At 47.6% G+C, this 23,258-nt stretch overlaps 1 protein-coding gene across 6 annotated transcripts in view; it reads left to right on the forward strand.

Annotated features, from left to right (window-relative positions):
* The window catches only part of TRIO (trio Rho guanine nucleotide exchange factor), a 357,996-nt gene that overhangs the window by 212,382 nt on the left and 122,356 nt on the right, over window positions 1-23,258 (forward strand). For all 6 annotated transcript variants that reach the window (XR_009257727.1, XM_058715900.1, XM_058715891.1 and 3 more), the window contains exons 12-19: window positions 4,969-5,138; window positions 6,042-6,216; window positions 10,981-11,176; window positions 11,955-12,121; window positions 14,384-14,503; window positions 16,231-16,422; window positions 16,900-17,049; window positions 20,726-20,840. Coding sequence is in view for 5 of the 6 variants with exons in the window: in XM_058715900.1 (XP_058571883.1) it covers window positions 4,969-5,138; window positions 6,042-6,216; window positions 10,981-11,176; window positions 11,955-12,121; window positions 14,384-14,503; window positions 16,231-16,422; window positions 16,900-17,049; window positions 20,726-20,840 (1,285 nt within the window). In the remaining variant the exon portion in view is untranslated. The remainder of the gene's footprint in view (window positions 1-4,968; window positions 5,139-6,041; window positions 6,217-10,980; window positions 11,177-11,954; window positions 12,122-14,383; window positions 14,504-16,230; window positions 16,423-16,899; window positions 17,050-20,725; window positions 20,841-23,258) is intronic.

A 23,258-nucleotide genomic window follows, 5' to 3' on the forward strand; every position in this document is an offset into this window, starting at 1 on the left:
CTTTATGGTAGATGACAGCATGCACCGAAGTGCAGTTTTTTTCATGCCTAGAAACGTACGGTAAAATTTCACAGGCATCCTAGAGACTTTTCTCATTCTTTTATTCAGAGGTTATTTTAGGCATCGTATGTACTAATTTAAAAGCTTAAAAATAGACTTTACCTTAATTTTACTGCATTGTGATATGCATCAGTTCATCACCAACTGACAGCAGAAATTACTTTTATCTGAGAATCCTTTTTTTCTCCAAATTGAATGAGAATATTTTCTGTAGTACCAGGAAAAAAAATTCTAAAGTGGCAAAGGATTTTTGAGCATTTTGACATTATGGATTTAAATAGAACCTTCCTCCTTCTACCTCATTTATTGTTCCCCTCTCAACTGCCTGATCCCAGGATCCGTTTCTGTGGTTTCCTCTTTGGGGTGGCCCTTGGCCGGTTCCACAGCTGGCCAGGCAGGGTGAGCCCAGTCCACTGTGGATGCATGTTCAAGTGTCCAGGATGTGCAGGAAATAAACTTAGGAGGGAAGGAAAAGGCTTGACCCACAAGTCCTCATGCCGCTTCCCCTGGAACCAAGGGGAAGTGGTTTCTATGGACTCTGGTGGACTAATTCCAGCCCCTTTTCCTCATACTATTTTTAGGTGTAAAAAGATGTAAATGCAGGATGGTGTTAAGTCTACCAGACTAAGTGACATATTTTGAACAGTAGACAGGGACCTGGATACGTTCTGGAAACTATCTAGCAAAGGAAGACTTTTATTTAATTACCTTCTAAAGTTTATTTATTTATTTTAGGAGGGGAGGGGCCGAGAAAGGAGAGAATCCCAAGCGGGCTCCATGCGGCCAACACAGGGCCTGATGTGGAGCTCAAACCCACAAAGCCACAAGATCGCAACCTGAGCCGAAACTGAGAGCTGGATGCTCAACCAGCTGAGCCACCCAGGCCCCCCCACCCCCATTTATCTCATCTCATCTACTTATTTTTATTTGAGAGAGAGATAGAGCGCGCACAGGGGAGGGGCAGAGGGGGAGAGATTCTCAGGCACGCTCCACATTCAGCACAGGGCCTGACACGGGTCCTGATCCCACAACCCTGGGACCAGGACCTGAGCCAAAATCAGAAGTCGGGCAATCAACCCACTGAGCTACCCAGGTACCCCGGGCACCCCAAGTACTAGCCACTTTTTTTGTTTTTTTACAAGAACAGAACTAGTAGTAGCGGCTCACATTTACTTATTTCTTTACTCTGCACGTGTCCACTCATTTAATCTTGCCGGCAGCTGTCTGGGCTGGGCACTTAGGCCCGTGTTACAGATGAGAAGTAACTTGCCCGAGGCCACAGCCCAGGAAATGTTAAGGCAGGATAGAGAGTCAAGCGATGTAGCCTCAGAAGCCACGCTCTTAATTGTGCTTCCATATTACCTTAGAAGTGTTCTGTTTTAATCATCTCTTAGGCTGTTGCCGTGGAGTTAGGTAGAAACACACTTACGCACCGTGCCCCGGGCCAGTTCCAAGCATTGGTTTTGATCTCCCGTCTCCTCTTCACAGTGTATAGAAGTGAGGCTGCACTCCGGTGCGCGAGCACTGTTTCTGAGGACTCGGCGTGTGATATGCATGCCTCTCTCTGCATTCCGCACGGGTCTCCAGTTTTCACCCACTCACCTGCCGCCCATCACCTGGGGCTGGCTCACAGACAGGCGCACTCCAGGTGACGCTCCTTTTCCTGGTTCTCTCACACAGTGACGAGGCAGGGGCGGCTCCTGGGCAGCATGTGTATTAAGGTGGAAGATGACAGTTGAGATTGTGAGAGAAAGGGACTGAAGAATTGGGGTTTTGTTTGTTTATCAGTTGTCCTTTGCAGTGGAATAAATGTAGTTGAACAGGCCCACCTTTTCATAGTGTTTATCGGCAGACGGGGATCAGAAGGTGGGAGGGCTGCAGGGCCACCTGTGGCTGAGAGGGTTTGGGGACCAAGTAGGAGGCAGGTTACCAGGAAGCTGCTGAAGCCGTTTCAGCTAGAAAAGCCTACCTTTTAGATAACATATTCTGTATGTTTTTGGTTAAATATTTTGACGTGCTAACATGTTTTGGTGAAATTTTGCTTTTTGCTCAGTGCAGCCTAAGTGGCACATCCCTGGTTTCGTTTAGCGAATCCTGGCTCTTCGCTTCATTTGAGTGGCTCGTTATACCTCAGGTGATTACATTTTACAGAGCCCCGCTGATCACCTAGTGCTCTCCTACGCCGCCTGTCTTCTTGCCCTCCTCGTGGCTCCTTGAGGCCGGTCTTGGTCTGAGGATCCCTATTTAGTGATCAGGGTTTCGGAGAGATTCCGTGATGTCTTAGGTCACAGAGCCAATGCTTTGTTAGAGTATCTCTTCAATCCATAGTGCTGCTGCTGTGCAATGTGACCTCTAGAACGTGGAAGGTTTTTCTTAGGAGCAAATTGGGAGATTCCTCGTGGCCATCATGCCGTCACCCTTCCCGTTTATAAATGCAACAACCATGTTCATGAGGGTTTAGGATTTAGACGAGAGCAAACAGGAGCAACAACAAACCCAAAAGAGTGTGTTTGTGATTATGGACCCTTTACAGATGGTGCAGAACGTTGGTCCGTATTTGGTGAACCACTGAGTGGTATTTTTGGCGCTGAAGTACCGTGTCAATGCGCATGGGACTGGATCTGGAGGTCTCTTTTCCAGTGCAGGCTTAGCACCAGCGGTTGCTTTTGCCCGTGTCCTGAGGGTGGGTTCATCACGGGGGCTTCTTTTCCTTAACCTGCAAGAGCCAAGAGTTGAACCAGCTCAGCTCTAAAACTCCTTTAAATTAAAATTCTGGAATCGTATGAAATTTGATAACTTACATACAAAAAAAGAAAAACCAACCTGGGTAGATACTAAGAAATAAAGTAACAGATGTTTTATTTAATGTTTTTAGTAAAATTAAATCTTAGGATTCCAGGTAGTGTGACTGACAAAGTCATTGGCCTTTACTTCCCATGTTTTCTAACTGACCTGCCATATTTAAAATACTGATCTGACAGAAGCATCTGGATACTTTCTTTATAACTAAAGCTACATTTAACAACAAAAGAATTCTTAGAAAGTTAGCTCGTCTTGCCATCATTAGTAAGTGGGGAATTGCTAATTAAAACCATAATGAGATGGCACTCATCTGGAATGACTAAAATGAAAAAGGCTGATCTTACCGGAAATTGGTGAGGCAGTGGAGGAACTGGAACTTTCATAGAGCGCTGGCAGGAACATGATAGGGTGCAGCCTGGGGAAACACAGTTTGGCAGTTTGTTAAAAATTTAAACCTACACCTGTCGTAGGATCCAGCCACTCTACACATATATATCATTCAAAAAAAGAAAAACATAGGTGCACAGAGACTGTGCACAGACGTTCCTAAGAGTTGTGTAGTGGCCAAAAAGTGGAAACAGCTCCAGTGCCATCAAGAGCTGAGTGGCTGAACTGTGCCACGCACCCAGGCTGGTGTACATGTCCACGGTAGAAGGTGTGGACTGTTGATACGTACAACTGTATGGATGAATGTCAAAATAATTTTGTCAAAGGAAAGCCAGACCAAAAACAGAGTCAGTCCATACTTACACGCTTTTTCAAGAAAATGCAAGCTAATCTATAGTGACAGAAAGCAGATGGGTGATTGCCTGGGGCAGGAGGGCAGAGCGAGACAGAAGGGTTAGAGGGCACAGGAGGACTTGGGGTGATGGAGCTGTTCGCTGTGGACAACAGGGGTCTCTCCGTGGGTGTGTCCATACGTTAAAAACTTAAGAAATTGTATCCTGGAGATGCGTGCAGTTTATTGTATGTCAGTTACACCTCCTCATAGGGCAGTTTTCAAAAAAGATAAGCTCAGAAACCAAAGACCAGATCCGGCATTTACTTTGGCAAGCACGGTTTTGCTACGCGTTAGCCACAGAGGCCGGCACAGCTGGTCAACGTCAGGGGAAGAGGTGATGTCTGTGACGGATGCTTGGAAGATAAGGGGGCGGGGGGGGGGGGTTGGGCAGGGGGGAAGGGGCAATTCTTACATCCTCGAGGAAGCAGGAAGCGTTTTCTCCTCACACAACCCGCTTCCCAGCCCCCAGGGCCTGCCTGGCCTAATTAAACATCCTTTTCAGTTTACTGACTGGCGCTCCGGAGAATCCGAGGAGGCAGTGGGGGGCTTCCCAGAAATGGGAGACATGCTCTGCTCCCACCAGGCCTAGCGGGCTTCTTGCCACCGTTGTTCCAAGTTGTCTTCACCCATCCACGTCCCCAAGCGCAGTTGTGATGGTTGTGGAATGGAGGTGTTGAAGTGTTCCCGGTGTGCACACTCCTTTCACTGAAGGACCGCGTCGCGGCAGGCTTGGCTGTGGCCCGGGATGGGCGAGGTTACCGAGCACCGCGCCTCATCCGAATCTCCCGCCAGGCGTGGTGATGACTTTATTCCACCACATCATAGGCTTCCTTCTTCTCTGAGCGATGCAGAGCAGCCACATCTGAGCAGTGGTTTAATAATTAATAATGGATTGTAGTAGTGCCCTTGCTAAAAATAAAATAAAACTATCCATCTGCTAAACAAGAGTCAGAGGATGTGTGGAAGAATGCGTTATGCTTAGCAGATGTTTTGGTTGGTGGAGTGGGGGGGGGCGCGTCTCTCCTATTCCTCTGACTCTCGGACTGAGCCCAGGAAGGATCGGAAAGACTGACTTCCCTTCCCTTTCCTCTCCTCTCTTCGCTTTTGTGACAGTCCCCTCCGGCCCTGTGCCTGTGTGTTTTCACCAGGCGGTGGTGGCCCGCTGATTTTTGGGGGGGGGGGGGGGGGGGCCGGGGCCGTTCGGGCCGTGCCCCTGCCCCCTTCCCGTCCCTGGGAGCCAGCTGCCTCGCTTGCCTCCCAGCGGGGTCACTCGGGGAGGGGGCCTCTCTGGGGAGGGGGGCTCACTGCGCCCTGTCCTTCCGCAGCTGTGGACGTGGCTGGAGGAGCTGCAGAAGGAGCTTCTGGATGACGTGTATGCCGAGTCGGTGGAGGCCGTGCAGGACCTCATCAAGCGCTTTGGCCAGCAGCAGCAGACGACCCTGCAAGTGACGGTGAACGTGATCAAGGAAGGGGAGGACCTCATACAGCAGCTGAGGTGGGCCGGTCCCCTCCTCCCGCCCGCATCCCCTGGAGCCGGCCAGGGAACAATGAGCTGTTTAATTCCGGGTCCTGCTAGGTGGGGAGCAAATAACATGTCTGCATACAGAGGACAGTAACCTCCCTTTCTTTCTCTTTTTTGTTTTTTTCCCCTCTTTGACTGTTTTTTTTTTTTTTTTTTTAACTCAATGATTTTTCTCATCACGGCATTGACTAATAAACTTTCCCAGAACTCGGCTTTTATTAATATGTCCTGTTAACAGCTACCTAGTAATTATTGAAACTTCCTTACAAGCCGGGCTGATTTAAACCTCCCAGAACTGTGTCCTTCAGACCCTGAGTGACCTGTGTCCCCAGAGGATGGTGGGTGTCCCTGTCGCGGGAGCAGAGGCTGGGGGAGACCAGGCCCCAGGTGTCACTTTCCTCCCTGCTCTGCGGGGGCTGGAAGCAGACTTCCTTTATTGGATCCTTCGAGGACAGCTTCTTAAATCATTACTGCTAACTTCACGCGATGCTCACTTTGCCGCGAGTCAGGCGAAAGGGACTCAATAAAGGCCTGATTGATTGCATTAGAGTTTAACCCCTTGTTCCTGATGGGACTCTACCGTTTTAGCAGGCAGGGATCGTGGATTCTGTTCTCTCTACCTAAGGAGAAGAGTGGCTACAGTGAAGCGCTTCGGAAGTCACTTTCTGGAGTTACTAGGCTGCTTTGCAGGGGGACGGTGGGCGGTGCAGGGGACAGTCTTCGGTGTGGCCGCAGACCTGGCGGCTGGCTCGCAGGAGGAAGCCCAGTGTTGTTGCTTCCTGCCGGCCTTCCTCCCCCTGAAGTCTGCGCGGCCGGATCTGGTGTCTGACGATGGGAGACTTTCTCATGCCGCCCCGTCCCCTCTCCCTTCCGCAGGGACTCTGCCATTTCCAGCAACAAGACCCCCCACAACAGCTCCATCAGCCACATCGAGACGGTGCTGCAGCAGCTGGACGAGGCCCAGGCCCAGATGGAGGAGCTCTTCCAGGAGCGCAAGATCAAGCTGGAGCTCTTCCTGCAGCTGCGCGTGTTCGAGAGGGATGCCATCGATGTGAGTGCCCCCTCCTCGTCCCCCGCCGGTTCCGGCGTCTTCTCCCCCTGCATTCGGGGCAGGACAGAGGAAGGAAGGCTTGCGTCTTGGTCTGCGAGCCGAGGGGGCTGTGCTGGAAGCCGCACCGCACAGCAGGACGGAGCACAGCCTGTGTGAGTGCAGTCGAGCCCGTCTGGCTGCGTCCTGGCCTGTTGGGCCCGGGGCCGGGTCCCACGCAGCCCTCCCCTTGTCTGAGGCACACACTTGAGGCCGCCACTCTCCCCTGTTCTTTCTGTCCCTCCCCTCCCTGCCCCCTGCCCCCGCCTGCCCCCACCAGGAGCGAGAATAAGGCTCGTCAGTGGTGATAGCATTTGCAGAGAGCAGGAAATCCAGTCTTTTCCAAGGAGTGTGCTCAGATGATCTTTCATCCTTGCCTACAAATTGCCCCTTATCTGTGAGTTTCTTTCCTTTTACTTCAACAAAAGGCCGTTTCTTAATGTGCCAGGGAAGATCTGAGTTTTGAACCTGATGAACTGCAAGCCCAAGTAAGTATAATTGGATGGTGCCGAATCTGTGAAACATGGATGAAGGAACCAAAACTCACTTGAGCCAGATGAGGCCAGTCTCCCGGTGCCTGTCAGCTTCACGCGGCTGGTGGAGCACGTTGCCCAGGCAGTCTGGAGGGCATGCCCTGCCCGCGCAAGGGCCTCGAGGGCACGCAGACCCAGACCCTAAATCCACTGGGGCAGAGGGACGGTGGGGCCTCGCGTAGACTGCTTCACTTACCTCGGCTGAGGGGAGGACCCTCTGCTGAAGTGGGCTTTGCCTGCTTCTCTCGGGCCTGTCTGTAGGCCCAGCTCTGCGTGTGGTACAAGGACCAGGCCAGGCCCTGTGCGAGGCCTCTCGGGGGGTGGGCCTTGGTTGGCCACTTGTCTAAACTTCCCTCAGTGTTTTCATTAAAGAAAGGGCTTCTCGGCTGTTCTTATCATCATCTCTGGTTCACGACAGGAGAGGAATTAAGCCCTATGCACATTGTCTGGTAAAATCTGCTCTCGGTCTTGATGTTTAGAGACACATGAAGCCAGGTAGGGAAAAGGCACGCTGTCCTCAGCTCTTTAAGGACCTGCCCACGGCCTGGGCCTGCAGTCCAGCTTCCAGGTTGCTGGCGGTATGAACAGAAGACCCAGCATGGCTGTTTTCCTCTCTGATCTCTACTTCAGATGAATTGCTTTTGTAAACTTAGCTGCTTGTTGAATAGTTTCAATTTGGAAACAGGCATTATTTGAAGTTTCTCTTCAAGACATGTTGATATTTCAAAAAAAAAAAATCTCTTGGCTTCATCTGTATTATTGCTACTTTAAAGGGAAAAAATTTAATTGTATTTCCATTATCAACAAACTAGTGTTTTAATATGTAGTTCGGAAACCAGAAACCTACATTTTCTCCACACCAAAGCTACAAAGTTCCAAGTGGCCTTAATAAAGCCGGTGTGCCAGGCCAGGGGTAAGTGCTTTCCTGAGCTAAGGAAATTAAACCCTCAGTGCAGTCACAGGCCAGCTACAGTGTAGTTTAAAAGCTTTTTAAAATGTCACAGCCTAAGAGCCTCTTTTCTCTGGAGTAATCCTAAAACATGAACACCTGAGCAGTTAGGACTTCAGCTGGGATTTCCTCCCTTATCTGGGAAAATGCTCCATCTGACTGCACATGTGAGGAGTTATCTTTATGGTAGAAACTTATCTATTCCTTGGCCAATTGTTTTTTAAATGTTTATTTATTTTTGAGAGAGAGCGCGAGCGGGGGAGGTGCATAGAGAGAGGGGGCAGAGTATCCAAAGTGGGCTCCACACTGACAGCACAGAGGCCAATGCAGGGCTCGAACCCACGAACCATTGAGATCATGACCTGAGCTGAAGTTGGATGCTCGTCCGACTGGCTCCCCAGGCGCCCTGGATCTAGGTTTTCTGCGCTGAGAACGTTGCTGTTTCAGCCTCTTCCTATTTCCAGGGAAAACCTGCTGGATTGCTCTGGAAACAACGGAGTCGTTACTACCGCGTCCTGTGACAGTTTGTTTATGGAACACGGTTATATGTACCATTAGGAAGAGGAATAACACAAGTTATTTCTCCAGAATTGGTATTCAAAAGTCATTTCCACTTTCTTGAGCTTTGTTTCTGCCACCAATTTCTTGTCTTCACATGTGTGATTGACGAACTGTGACTGTAAGCCTTGGGCAGGATTTCTCCTGGTGATCTTTTTTTTTTTTTTTTTTTTTAATTTTTTTTTTTTTTTTAACGTTTATTTATTTTTGAGACAGAGAGAGACAGAGCATGAACAGGAGAGGAGCAGAGAGAGAGGGAGACACAGAATCTGAAACAGGCTCCGGGCTCTGAGCTATCAGCACAGAGCCCGACGCGGGGCTCGAACTCACGGACCGTGAGATCATGACCTGAGCCGAAGTCTGACGCTCAATCGACTGAGCCACCCAGGCGCCCCGCTTATTTATTTTTGAAGGAGAGAGAGACAGAGCGTGAGTGGGGGAGGGACAGAGAGAGGGAGGGAGACACAGAATCCGAAGCAGGCTCCAGGCTCTGAGCTGTCAGCACAGAGCCTGATGCGGGGCTCGAACTCACGGACCGTGAGATCATGACCTGAGCCGAAGTCGGACGCTTAACCGATGAGCCACCCAGGCGCCCCTCCTGGTGATCTTTTGATCATGGCCATCGCCAGGGTTTCTTGAAGCTTGGTGAGCGTTTTCAAACCCCGCCGGTTCTGGCACATCTACCCTTATTTACTGTCCGCTGCTTGCCTGCTGTCTGAGCCCTACCGCTGTCTCCGTGAGACATTAGCGCTAAGTCTGTACCTCACCGCCACACCCAAGTCTCTCCTGCCTCAGTGTCAAAAAACAAACGTTAAGAAAGAAGATTCCCCTTAGAGGCAAAGATTAAAGGTATAGTCATCTTCTTCCTTGTTAAAAGTACTTCCCCTCAGTGGCTTTTTGGCTTATGTGTAATTTAACATTATTTAAAGTTATCAATTTTATAAATTAATGTAAATGCATATACTGTATGCAGACGTCTCTAATGAAAGAATAAACCTGGAAGATTTGTGCCATAGGCATTTGGGGAAGCCTTCGGTTTTTATTACCTTTTATCTCCTTGCCGGATTCTGTGTCAACTCTCTCACATCTCTTGGATTTTCAAACTCATGTGGTTACTGCTCTTCTGGATAAAGTAAATCGGGACCCGTGGGGAATGTTATTCCACTGAAGTGTATAATACAGTATTCTTTCACAAGAAGTTTTTTTCTTCCTTTCTGGATTCTGTAACTTCTCATCTTAATTTTTTAAAGTGTATTACAAAAGTTTTCAAACCTGCACCAAAGTTGCAAGGATCGTATAGTGAATACCCATGTGTCTGTCTCCCAAATGTAGCAGGATTGTGTGTTCCCTGCTGCAAATCCCCCTTCTTTTGTTATTGTTGTGCTGTAATAGTTGAGAGAAAAGCTTTGTCCGCTTATCATTTCACTCCTAAAGACTCAAGTATCTCTCCAAAGTAAGACCTTTTCTTATATAACCAGAGTCGCACCCCTCCCCCCTCCCCACCAGAGTCCTTGCTCTCTAGGACCCTCCTTCTCTTGGACCCTCTACGGGTGGCCCCTACTGGGCACGTGGGCACTGTGCCCACATAAGATATTTAGCCTTTCCGTCCAGAATCGTCTCTTCAGCTAGCCTTCTTTTCCTCCTGCCGTGACTTGTGGAAATAACTGTGTCAGCTGAAGAAACCAGGTCCCACGTTCTGCATTCGCTTAGTGATTTCTTCTGTTTAACTAGTTTTCTTTCCCTGGTGCTCCTTATAAACTTGGAGTTTAGATGTAAAGACCTGATTGAGATTCCAGGTCTGTTTCTGTGCCAGATGCTCCACAGGACCCACAGCTTCTCCTGTCAGAGGTTGGTCCTGTCTGGCCCCACTTGTGTGGGGCGCGGAGGTTGGTCTGCAGTGAGGATGGGGCAGCCTGACCCTCCCGCCGGGCCCCCTCTTTCTCTCCCTTATAGTTAACTGCACAATGATCATTGTCCGAATAGTTATTTTACTAGAATTAAAAGAATAATTAGAACAAACTTTCTAATTTTATTATTTCTGCATTTAATAACTAGATTTATCTATAAAGGATAACCTTTCTTCATTGTTATAGGCTTAAATTTTTAATTACCAATTTTAGGATAAAGATTGGTCTCCTGTCAACCTCTAATCAGAAGAGTTTTTCACGTGGGGCGCCTGGGTGGCTCAGTCGGTTAAGCTTCTGACTCTTGGTTTTGGCTCAGGTCATGATCTCACGGTTCATGAGTTCAACCCCCACGTTGGTCTCTGCACTGACAGCACAGAGCCTGCTTGGGCTGCTTTCTGCCCCTGTCCTGCTCGTGATATCTCTCTCTCTCTCTCTCTCTCTCTCTCTCTCTTTCAATAAATAAATACATAAATACATAAATAAACAAACATGAAGGAGAAAAAAGTTTTTCATTTAATTTTAGGCTTTTTAACTCTTCTTTTTTTAAAAAGTACCATTAGGGGTTAATGTGTTTTTGTATGTTTGATAAACTTTGTTCAGTTGTGGTAAGTTTTTGTGTCTAACTGTCCCATCTGTGGCCCATGGAAGCCCCAACAGCTGGCTTCCATGTCCCTGGGACCCGGTCACATTCCTTTCTTCCTTACTTGGCGCAGTGAGGGGTCGCAGCACATGTTCGTTATTTTGTAAGTCTCGGTCCTAAGGAGACGCTCTCCTCTGTCAGATCATCTCAGACCTTGAGTCTTGGAATGATGAGCTTTCTCAGCAAATGAACGACTTTGACACAGAAGATCTCACAATAGCGGAACAGCGCCTGCAACACCATGCAGACAAAGCTCTGACCATGAATAACTTAACCTTCGATGTCATCCACCAAGGGCAGGACCTTCTGCAGTATGTCAATGAAGTGCAGGCTTCTGGTAAGGAGTGCATTTCGGTCTGTGTCACTTGTGGGGTTTTTATTGTGTGTGTGTGTGTGTGTGTGATGTGTGATGTGCGATGGCTGCAAAGCATGGTCAGCCCCTGTGACGTAGATGTTCTAGGTACCTGCTCTTCGAAAGGAACGTTTTGGCTGTTTTGTGTTCACATGTGATCACCTGTGACATTATGATTAGCGCACTTAGCCCTTAATACTCTTGGCTTGTCATTTCAGGTAGCATGAACGCTAATTGTCCATGAATGAAATGTGAATCTCCAACAAATTTTTCACATTCTTTATTTTTTTCTTAGTTTATATTTTACCAGCAGATGTCACTATAGGCTCAAAAATGTAGACAGAAATGTGTAGTGTTTGAAACTTAGCAACAACCTGCATACTACATCACTCATTTTACACAAATCAGATGCTTCCTAAAGAGTAAACTGGGTGTGCAGTGATACACGACAAAAGCAAGCCAAAGTTCGCTCGCTTCTAAGAGTGAGGCACGTGTCACCACTTACCACTGTGGAAAGATTGACCCGAAATGGGTTTGGTTTGATTAGCCGTGCATTGTATTTTGCTCTGGAACATAGCAGATATGTTGTTTGAGACCCCCTCGCGTGCTTGGAGGCACACAGAAACAAACACTCCTGTGTTGGTCACGCCTTCCTTGAACTTGGCCCGACTAGCAGATTATTCGAAAGCACGGCGTCCGTCACACGGCTGAAGAATGGGTCGATGTGCCCACCGAACTCTCGGCTCTCCCTTCATGTCCACAGGCGTGGAGCTGCTTTGCGACAGAGACGTAGACATGGCCACCCGGGTCCAGGACTTGCTGGAGTTCCTTCACGAGAAGCAGCAGGAGCTGGATGTCGCGGCTGAGCAGCATCGGAAGCACCTGGAACAGTGTGTGCAACTTCGCCACCTGCAGGCCGAGGTGAAGCAGGTAAACAGAGGGCTGCACGCGGAGCCGGACCACAGCGGGCCCCCGTGCGTGGGCACTCGGTGTGTGACCACCTGGAAATTGGGGAGACTGTCCCCGTTCCAGACACAGCTGTTCTGACACATGATGTAACATACCCACCCTCCAGTACAGCCCTAGCTCGTGTGTAAGCGTTGTTCTCACACATGATGTGACACACTCCCCCAGGGCAGCCCTAGCTCATGAGTAAGTGTTGAGCCAGCGCCCGGACAGCTGTGTGTTGACTCTGTAGTGGAGAAGGCTTCCAGCCCAGCAGACGTAGCACTTGAAAGTAACATCCATTTGGCTTGTTTTGTTACTGGTCATCTCTTGCTTGAAACTCTGAGCACATAGCTTCTCAGGCTAAATAACGATACGATTTTTCTGCCAAATAGGCTGGTATCACAGCTTATGCAGGGCTGGAGACTTCTTCTGTTACCAGCATGCTGCACTGCCATGTCTCAGCATGGCAAAATAAAAATGGAGTATTTGAAAGATTGTTTTCGGCTCGTAGCCATTGGGATTCTATACGTACATCCATTCAGCATGTATGTGACATTTTATCTCATGAGCAGAGAAACCCCTCGTGATACTGCCTTCCTGGCAAGGAAGGTATGGCCTTCTGAGATTCTGATGGAGGCTCAGAAAAGCATGTATTAGGTCGAACGGAGGGGATCAGGTGCCTCTGGAGTGTTAGCTGTTTGCGGTGTGTATGTGGGTGGCACTCACACTGAAGCAGGTGTGCTGTCAAAGTCGAAAACTAAAAGAGCACCTGCTGGTGCCCCATGTGATGAGATAAAGTATCGTGACCTGCCTTTTAAAGACCAGTTCATAGGGGTGCCTGGCTGGCTCAGTCAGAAAAGCATGTGACTTTTGATCTCAGGGTCATGAGTTTGAGCCCCATGTTGGGTGCAGATTAGTTACATAAAACTTTATTTTTTTTTTAAGTTTATTGATTTTGAGAGAGGGAGCTAATGCAAGTGGGGAAGGGGCAGAGAGGGAGGGGGACAGAGAATCCCAAGCAGGCTCTGCAATGTCAGCACAGAGCCGGGCACAGGGCCCAAACTCACAAACCGTGAGATCATGACCTGAGCCAAAATCAGGAGTCGGATATGGAGCCAACTGAGCCCCCCGGGCCCCTCCGGGCCCCCCAAAACTTAAAAACCAATAAAGATCAGTTAATAAAGTGTCCCTCTTGCTAAAAACAAAACCGTGTGTGTAAGAAATAAAGGACTAGACTATCCACTAGGAATTGCATTTGCCTGTAAATATTCTCTACATAACAGGGCAGGATGTGGTCGATGGCTGGTGTTCATTTAGCAGCCGCGTGGTAGGTTAGGCACACATGCTGGCGAGGGGTTGCCACATGGCTCTTGCAGCCCCAGCTCCCCTGTCCCCTTCCCAGGCAGCAGGAAGGGCAGAGCATAACAGGGGAGAAGCAGTACTTGTATCAGAAAAGAAATGTGTTCACACGGCTGCCCCGAGGCTGCTTCAGTGATGTCAGTAGTGGGAGGTGCTACGGAATGTTCCTAGCCACGATGAAGCTGCATGTAGGGGCTGAGAAGCAGTTTTAGACTAAGGCCCCCCCACCCCCCACAGTCTAAGTTTTCTGAGTAAAGGAGATGAGGAAAGCCAGCTGTAGGGCGGGCAGTAAGTGGTCTTTGCCACAAATAACTACCAGAATGACCTTCCACAGCTGGGGAGCCTCTTGTTTGTGTGTGATGCTGGGAATCCCGTGCTTTGACCCTGGGCGTTACAGCACCTCTGAATTCATTCTCTGGTTAGTGGGCCATTTAATGCTGACGTTAAATTAGAAAATACGTTGGTGAAATGACGTAGTTCCTTTACCAAGCAGTCTGCTAATTTTGCATGTTAATAAGGATTAAAGGAATGAAAAATACTTCCCTTGATTATCAGGGAATTGTTTGTGGCCGTAGATCTAATAGGTGATTCTTAATCCGTTTTGACCTGTGGACTAACAGTAACCATCCGCTGGACGCTCTGCCTTTTCAGCTCCCATTTGAAAGCATAATTAATTTTAAGAATTAATCTTAGAACGTGGCACTTCTGATCAGATACCTTAGAAGGACATCAGGCTGTTGGCAGGTGGGACCATAAGGAAACCCATGTTTCCCAGCTGATGGGAGCAGCCTGACCTCCTCGCTCACTTGGCTCGTGTCCCGGCTGGCCTGCAGGGGTGCCCCCAGGGGAGGGCAGAGGCTTGGAGGTCCCCGTGTCGTGTTTCAGGTGCTGGGCTGGATCCGCAACGGAGAGTCGATGCTGAATGCCGGACTCATCACAGCCAGCTCCTTGCAGGAGGCAGAGCAGCTGCAGAGGGAGCACGAGCAGTTCCAGCACGCCATCGAGGTAGGGACACCGGCCCACCGCCCGCCCCAGACATGCATGTACGCTCCCTCGCGGGGGACTGAGCCTGAGCCAGACGGGGTTCAGCAGGACCCTAAGTGGCAGCGCTGATGCTCTACAGTTTCCTTCAGGGAAGCAAACGGGCAGGTGACTATAGTGAAGGGGACGATGCGTGTGCCAGCTCGGGGACCTCACGGTGCCACCCCAGAACGCCTGGTGGCTCCCGCTGTCCTCCCGCCTTGAGGGTCCCGGCAAGACGCACCGCCCTCTGTCAGGAACACTTGGCACCTGAGAACCCATTCCAGGGTCTGGGCTTGAGGGGTGTTCTGTTTTGCTGGTCTCTTAAGCACATCCCTGGACCAAACAGAGCACTGTGGGCAGCTTACCTAGACCAAGTGCAAATCACAAATTCACGGTTATCCATAAACAACACTGCGCACAGAACTCTCTGACCTGATGAGAAGCAGTGTTTCTCACCTTGATGGGGGTCGGTGCCAGGCCGGGACTTCAACAGAATGGCTTGGCCCAGTTCCAGGTCCATTTACAATTCACTCTCACAGCATATGGATTAATTATTTGTAGAGTTTAGGGGAGAGGGGAGAGTTCATTGTGATAGGTGGTCTCAGGGTCAACTCAAGGGAAAAAGAGCATTTGCTTGCAGAAAACTTGTTTCCTGCTCTGGCTGCGTACATAGCCAGAGAAGAAGGCTACAGAAAATAGCGGTAATTTATTCTCGAGACTAACTTAACTTTCAACTACTCAGTGTCAACAGACCTGTGTTAACACTTCCTAAAGCCCAGAGTTTGGGCATCTTTTGAGAATTGTACACTGTGCCTAGTCATTTCTAATAACTGCTAACACATGTCGTTGTGTCTGAGTGAAGGACAGGGCCATATTGTGTATGGTCTTTCATGGGATCATTTTGTGCCTTTTCACGCAATCTGTAAAATTTTGCTGTTGTCTAAAACAAAACAAAACAAAACAAAACAAAACAAGAAAACAGTTCATGTCACAGACCCACGGACCCCTCTACCCCCCGACTGCTACCCTGTGCAGCACTCTGGTTCGTCAGTGGGAGAACCTGGCCTGTCAGCATCTTGTGGAATCTTCTGGGAGCACACACAAGCAGGAATTCTACCGAACTTGTGATGTTATGTTGATATTTTAATATGGCATGAACGTCCAGAGAGCACAGTTGTTCATTCTTAGCTTTTAATTATGTTTCTCTCTCTCTCTCTGTCTCTCTCTCTCTTTTTTAAAGTCAATAGTTCTTGAAAACTTTACTCAAGTACACAGTTTAAGGTAAAAATGCACTCACTGTGGCCACCTTTTTGTCCGTGTGTTCATTGGCCTCTGGCTGCTATTGTAAGAAGGATGAATAGGAAGAATAAATTGGGAACATTTCAACAGCTTTCTTAGAATATTGACTATTAAGGTTTTTTCCTGCTATTTCTCAAGCTGAGAACCCACAACTGAGACCCATTCTGCAATGTCTTAGTGCATTTCATCCTTCGTTAGGTAATTTAAGTATAAACACATTTGTTGCTGGGCATGAACACTTTGTTGTTTTTAACTGAACCGTGTGCTGTGTTTTCAGAAGTGTCCTAATGAGCATTCGCTGAAGTTGTTTGGATCAAAGCAAGCGGAGCGGAGGGACCACAGCCTCCCTGGTAAATAAATGCGTGACGCCCCCATCACACAAGTGTTCCCTGTCCTTTCTCTTTCCTTAGAAGACACATCAGAGTGCGCTGCAGGTGCAGCAGAAGGCGGAGGCCATGCTGCAGGCCAATCACTATGACATGGACATGATCAGGGACTGTGCCGAGAAAGTGGCGTCTCACTGGCAACAGCTCATGCTCAAGATGGAAGACCGCCTCAAGCTGGTGAACGCGTCTGTCGCCTTCTACAAAACCTCAGAGCAGGTGAGGAGGGCCGCTCTAGTCCTTGGGCTCCTCGCCGGCATTCTGTGTGGAGCTTAGTTTTGTTGGATAGTTCAGTCATTAACTCGTCAGTCGTTATCGAGCCAGTGAACTCAACTTCAAGCAGAGAAAAGCATTCTAGAAGTAGAATGATCCTTGCTTCCCCTAGGAATCCAAGAGGAATAGGTTGGAAAGGACCCGAGAAGACATCCGCTTTCCTCTCCTTTAGATTCATAGCCTGAAACACCAGAGAGAGACCGGAAATTCCGTTTTTATTTTGTTCTTGTTCTGAAAGACCTGCCTACTTTGGCCCCTGCGTTTGTCCTCACCTGAGGTGGGGCCCACAGTGCCTTCCGAAGGTCTTGGTCCCCAGGCCGGCACTTTTATCCCCAGAGCATGACTGACCACACTTCCCAAAGATGCCATCTGTGGCGTCAGATGCCGAGTGGCCCCTCTGAGCCTGCGGCTTTCTGCTCGCAGGTCTGCAGCGTCCTCGAGAGCCTGGAGCAGGAGTACAAGAGAGAAGAGGACTGGTGTGGAGGGGCCGACAAACTGGGCCCCAACTCCGAGACAGACCACGTCACCCCAATGATCAGCAAGCATCTGGAGCAAAAGGAAGCGTTCCTGAAGGTACGGAGTGGCCTCCGGGGTGCTGCTGCGTCCCTGCACAGGGCACACAAACATGAGGGGGCTCGCCTGGACTCTCAGAGAACCACACGTGTCCCCATGTGCTGGGTGTGCAGGCCGCCTTCGCTTTCCAGGGGGAGCCCCTGTGTGCAGAGTGCAGTCTGGTTGGTGTTGAACACAGAAAGAGATTGATTTGGTGAGACAAGAGTGCCTGTACCTTAAAATAATCTTCCTTTGGAAATTCAGCCTTTTTTAGGAACAAAGACTGAACCCACTGTACAGTGGATAAGGGGCAGGAACACCCTTTGTGATTTCCAGGATTAGTTACTAATACTTGTTCAGGAAGTGTTTCCTGCAAAACATTGAAGCCCATAATCCAGGCTTGAAGTTTTAAGTGTGAGCAGCTTTAAATGAGGACTTTTTTCTAGCCGCTTTTGTCGTGTGTGTGTGTGTGTGTGTGTGTGTGTGTGTGTGTGTGTGTGTTCGTTCGTACTTCAGTCACCCAGAAGTTCTGAAAAGTGCTCAAACTGTTTGCCAGCACTTCTGTGTCTTTATGATACGGTCTTTCACTCTGGAAAAGATCTCCTGAGACTCGGCCAGCTGCCACTCAGCCCCATGAAAAGTAGGCATGGCATTTGCTTTTCATTGCGGCCTTACCGAGTTTAGTTTTGTCATAGCTTCAGTGTTCTGACACCTCTCACACCATTTCCTGTTACATTTAATAATTTCTGTTTCCATCCTGAAGGTGATCCTCTGTCCTGACAGAGTTACTGTCTGGTCTGGGAGAACAGATTGTAGCTCTTTGAAAATTTCTATCTGGGAACTTTTTTTGAGCTTCCCTCACATGACTCTCTTTTTCGGCGACCGAAGTTGGGAAAACAGTCGTGGCTTCCTCGGGCTTGTTATTTTAACCATTTGCCACAGGACCTGAAAGCCCGTGTATGAAACAGCCACCACCGTGAGGCTGTTTGGACCTGGAATCATCGTAATTTGTCTTTCTCTGGAATCCGTTCAGAATAAAACAAAATTGAATACTACTTAGTTCATTAAGAAAGATACTTAGAAAAAATTTAAAACAAAAATCATCACAGGCCTGTTCAGATTTCTGCATTCAACTGGGATTCTGTAGTGTTTGGGTGTTAGGGATCTTTAAACTTTTCATTAGGGAAGTTTAAGGAGCATACCAAATAGAACCGATAACAGACTTCTGTGTCCCTGTCACAGGCGGTGTCAGTAACTATCAGCACATGGGCATGTGCCCACCTTCACTGCGTTACTTTAAATTCTAGATATTATATCCTTTTATTTGCAAATACTTCAGCATATGACTAAGTATTAAATTCAGCCTTTCTGGGGTGCCTGGGTGGCTCAAGTCGGTTGAGTGTCCAACTCTTGATTTCAGCTCAGGTCATGATCTCACGGTTTGTGGAATAAAGCCCTGCTAAAATTACCATTTTATAATATTTAGCATGGCACCTGCTTCAAATGCTTCTCTCCCTCCCTGTCCCTCCTGTGTGTGCACATTCTCTCAAATATATTTTTTAAAATTCTGCCTTTCGGGGCACCTGGGTGGCTCAGTTGGTTAAGCGACCGACTTCGGCTCAGGTCATGATCTTGCAGTTTGTGAGTTCGAGCCCTGCCTCAGGCTCTGTGCTGACAGCCTGGAGCCTGCTTCGGATTCTGTGTCTCCCTGTCTCTCTCCCCCTCCCCTGCTAACGCTCTGTGTCTTTCTGTCTCTCAATAATAAATAATATTTTTAAAAAAATTTTTAAATTCTGCCTTTCAAAAACATAACCACAACACCATTATCCTGTCCTAAAAATTAACAGTATCTCTTAATTTATACAAAATCCAACAGTGTTCAAATATCTCTGATCGATCCATAAACGTCTTTTATATGTAGTTTTAATCAGGATTCTAAACAGGGTCCACGCATTGATTTTATTGGTATGTCTCTTAAATCTCCTTCAATCTAAACAGTACCTCCTTTTATTAGTATTTATTAGTTGAAGAAGTGAATCACTCCTACTGTGCTGTTTCTCTCACTCTGGATTTCCATGCTTGCGTCCCACACGGTCCTTTAGCGCCCTGGATCCTCTGAGTTTGTTATGTCGAGAGTTTCAGTCGGATCCAGGTTTGCGTGTGTGTGTGCGCGTGCGCATGCGGTCCGCTTACGTGGCACAGGTGTTCTCCCCACGCGTACTTCCCATGGCATCACATCAGGAGGCCCAGGAGGCCTGCTGCTCCTTCTATTCGTGTGATCGGGGGCATCGTCAGTGCTTCAGATGTAGGGGGTCCCATTTACCTGTCACGTGCCTTCCACGTCTGCCTTTCACCCAGTGGCTTTAGTGCCCTGTGGTGATCATGTTTCACAAGGAGTCGCAAAACTGGTAATATTCCATCATTACTTCTGCCTTGATTAGCTAGAATTCTTCCCTCCTTAGCTGTTTGGTTACTTTCAAGTAGAGTTTGTCCAGAACAGGCAGAAGTGCTTGATTCTTTCCAATTGTTTATCATTTTCGGGATAATGAGCTGTTACCCTAACAACCTCTACATATGATTAATTTTCTTACTGTCTTCATGGATTTTAGTATATTTGGTGTGTTTTAATCAATTGCAGTCATTTATCTTTTTTATATTCAAACTGTCCCATTCGTGGGTGCTCCTTCCATTCAGAAGGGCCCTGATGTCCTTCTGACATAACCCTGGTTGTCTTCTGCAGCCTCCTCACTGTTTAGTTACAGCCGCTGATTTCAGGCTTATCTGGAGAGACCCGTGATAGAGTCTTAGGTTAATTGAAAAGTGTCCTAGCTCCACCCACTAGAAAGGCCTGGAAACAATGACCGACCAGAAAAAATGAACTCCCCAGTATACAGTCCCAATTGTGGTCTATATACCATGTACCACATGCAAGGAGACAGAGCTCCCTGAAGAAGTATTAATTCCAGATCTGAGACAGGAAATGTGTAAGGGATTTCCAATTCAAATATAATTAAGGCTTTTTTCCTCTTGTTTTTTTCTTAAATACATTAATGAGATTACTTATTTGGTTTCTAAAGATGGAATGTCCGTTATCTGTGACAGTAATATCACGAAACAAGCCACCCCAAAACTCGATGGCTTAAAGTAGGGGTTGGCAGACTCAGACCTGAGAGCTAAATCTGTCTACTCTCATTTATTAACATGTTGCCCGTGGCTACTCTCCTGTCGGGGGGGGGGTGGGGAGGGGGTGGGGAGATAGAGACCAAATGACTCGGGAAGCTGAAAATTCTGTCTGCCCTTTTCAGAAATCCAGGCACAGCTTAGCTGGGTGCTCTGCCTCCAGGTTTCTCCCCAGGCTAGGCTACTATTGAGGTGCTGGCAAGGGGATGTGGTCAGCTGGAGGCTGGACAGGCCAGCGGTCCCTCTCAGCCCCCTGCTGTGTGCACCTGTCCATAGGACAGCGCTCAACATGGCAGCTGGTTTCATCAGAGCAAGGGCTCAGAGACACAGTTGTTCTTGCTGTTGTTTTTAATTGAAATAGGATTTAACCTGTGTATCCTCCAAAGCACAGGTTGGCTTGAAAACGTTTTAGGTAAAGGTGTATGCTAGAGCTATATGCTGTTGTCACCGTATGTATTCAAAATACATGTTTGTATGAGTCCAATTAACACCACGTTGCTCTCCCTGTACTTCTTAGGCTTGCACACTTGCTAGAAGGAATGCAGATGTCTTCCTGAAGTACCTGCACAGGAATAGTGTGAACATGCCGGGAATGGTGACCCACATCAAAGCTCCTGAACAACAAGTAAAAAGTGAGTACAGTCGGGACTCCCTTTACCGGCAAGTGATGCAAGGAGCTTGGTGAGAACGCGGTCTAAAAATCCTAAGATCCGGGCTTCGTTTTAAATGTCCATTACGTATTATTAAAGTTCTCACCAATTTTCTTCGTTTACTAATAAAGTATGAAACAAATGGTCTAGATTGATAATTTATTGAATAAAGTTGAAGAGTGTAAACAGGGAGAACACACAGCATGGTATTTATTAGCTTTGACTATTTTGTTACAAGTGAAAATATTGTAAATCGGAGAAAAGAGGAAAATCAGAATTTTTCTGTAGTCAAAATATTTTTAAAAGTTCAAATCAAGAAATTATACACCAATATCGTTCTGTAAAGTGTTACCAATTTGACATACTTAGAAAGCAAATTGCCAGGTATCGTATATTTTGGTATCTTTTGAATATAAACTTCTGTAAAACCATGTTTTTATGTATATGTAATGTAAGCGCATAGAAGCAGATCTGGGAAAATTTTACACTAAATTATTAACAGGATTGGTATGGGTGGATGTGAGAGGGGCTGATGGTTTCTACTCTAGAATTCTGATGGGATACTTCACAGTGAAAACAACTTCAGGTGTTCTCGAACTTAAAACTTGGATTTAGTCATAGTTTTTTCAGGTTCAAATAAAACGACATGGGAATGGATCCTCAGAAAACGATCATGAATTTAGAACAGTCTTGACACAAAGGCACCTTGTGTCCACCGTAATCCTTCCCGAGAGCTTCAGAGATCGGCACTAAATACATGAAGAAACTGGGGTCCTTCATCCTTCCCTCTCAGAGTTGGGTTTCGTAGGGAAAAAATTGCCATAATCTGTTAACAAATGATTCCTCTTACTCTTTAAGGCCATATGATTGGCAGAAACTTTGTTATATTCTGCTCCCTGTTCTTCGGGATTCATCTGTTAGAGGTGTCACAGAAATACTATCCATCACATGGGTATAATCCTCTAAGCTCCACAGATGAGATCCGTATTTATTACTTGGTGGGCTCTTCTCTTGGGAAAATGAGTGACTAACGCAACCGTTTTTCAGCAGGAGCAAGTTACTTGCATTGGTAATCTATTTACTTGGCTCATTTCAGATAAAAATCATTGCCTTTCTGTCATCCTTCAGTATTGCCTTTGGTTGTGGGTCTTCGTCTGCTTTGTCTGATCACAGACGTGACGATCCTCAGGAGGCTGTCCTAGTCCAATGGGTGTGTGTGTGAGATAGGGGACTGTGTTCCCTGTGCCCACTTACGTGATAGTCACTGCACGTTTGCTGCTGTTTGTCATCATTCTGGGTGCTCTGGAGAATTAAAAACTAAATGTTTGGTTTCTCTCATTGGGTTCACGTGTGGGATGGTGCATTAGACCCACGTAAGGGCGATGGTGCCAGAAGAGACCGCGTGACCCCAGACAACCCTCAGGCGCTTGAGGAAGGCCGGGCAGTTTCCCCTCCCAGGCCCCGCAGGGGTGGTTCCCTGCCCTGCTGCTCACGCGCCCCAAATCAGTCCTGCCCCAGGCAGGGGGTGGTGGAAAGAAGGAACTGGAAAAGACTGATTGGCTCACATTCATTTTCATGTGTCATATTTTCATTTCAGTGGTAGCTTATGTTTCTGACTGGCTTCAGATTTCAAAGCGTTAATTTGCATTGCTACGTTAGTTTACTTTTTCAGTAAAGATCGTATAGCCTGACCCCTGAGCTGCCAGGTAAGCGCTGCTCACGGGTTCTGGTTTGTCGCAAAGTGGCTCAGCCTCTCGGGAACCCTGAAATATTTGTGGACCGCTTAATATTTTTACAGTTTCCTAATGTTAATTAAGTTATAATCTAGACACCTTTTATTTGATTTGCAGTTTCAGTCTCTGGAATCTTCTCCTAAAGTTTCTCGTGTGTTTTATAAACCTTTGGAGTAAAACAGACTCCCTGTAAAAATTGTTTTGAGTGTGCAAATGTATATAAATTATCTAATTCCATAGCCACTGGTCACCACTGTCAATACAACTTAGTCCTCGTTCTGTATCAGAATTTAAAGCTCTGCTGTATGCTTTTTAATGTGCAGTATAATGATTTCATAGTTGGCTTAACCTGACCCCCAGATGTTGCTGTTCAGTTTTTCCAAACGGTGCCTTGGTGTTTGTGCACCTGATACATACCGCTCGTGTAAGCACCGTACATCCGAAGGCTTGAACAATCGAATTCCTGGTTCGCAGCCGTACACACTTCCAGTGTCGTTATCTGTTGCCAGAGTGTTCACTGCAAGGCTTGTGCCCTGTATCCGGTCAGTAATGCGGGGTCACTGGTGCCTGTACCCTCTGCTCCCCAGCCTCCCAGCATATGGGAGGACACAGTCCTTGCCAGGAACATGGTGGAAGATGGTCCCGTCGTTGGAGTGAAGTTAAACAT

Source organism: Neofelis nebulosa, chromosome 1 (genome assembly GCF_028018385.1).
Source record: "Neofelis nebulosa isolate mNeoNeb1 chromosome 1, mNeoNeb1.pri, whole genome shotgun sequence".
Classification (NCBI taxonomy): Eukaryota; Metazoa; Chordata; class Mammalia; order Carnivora; family Felidae; genus Neofelis; species Neofelis nebulosa.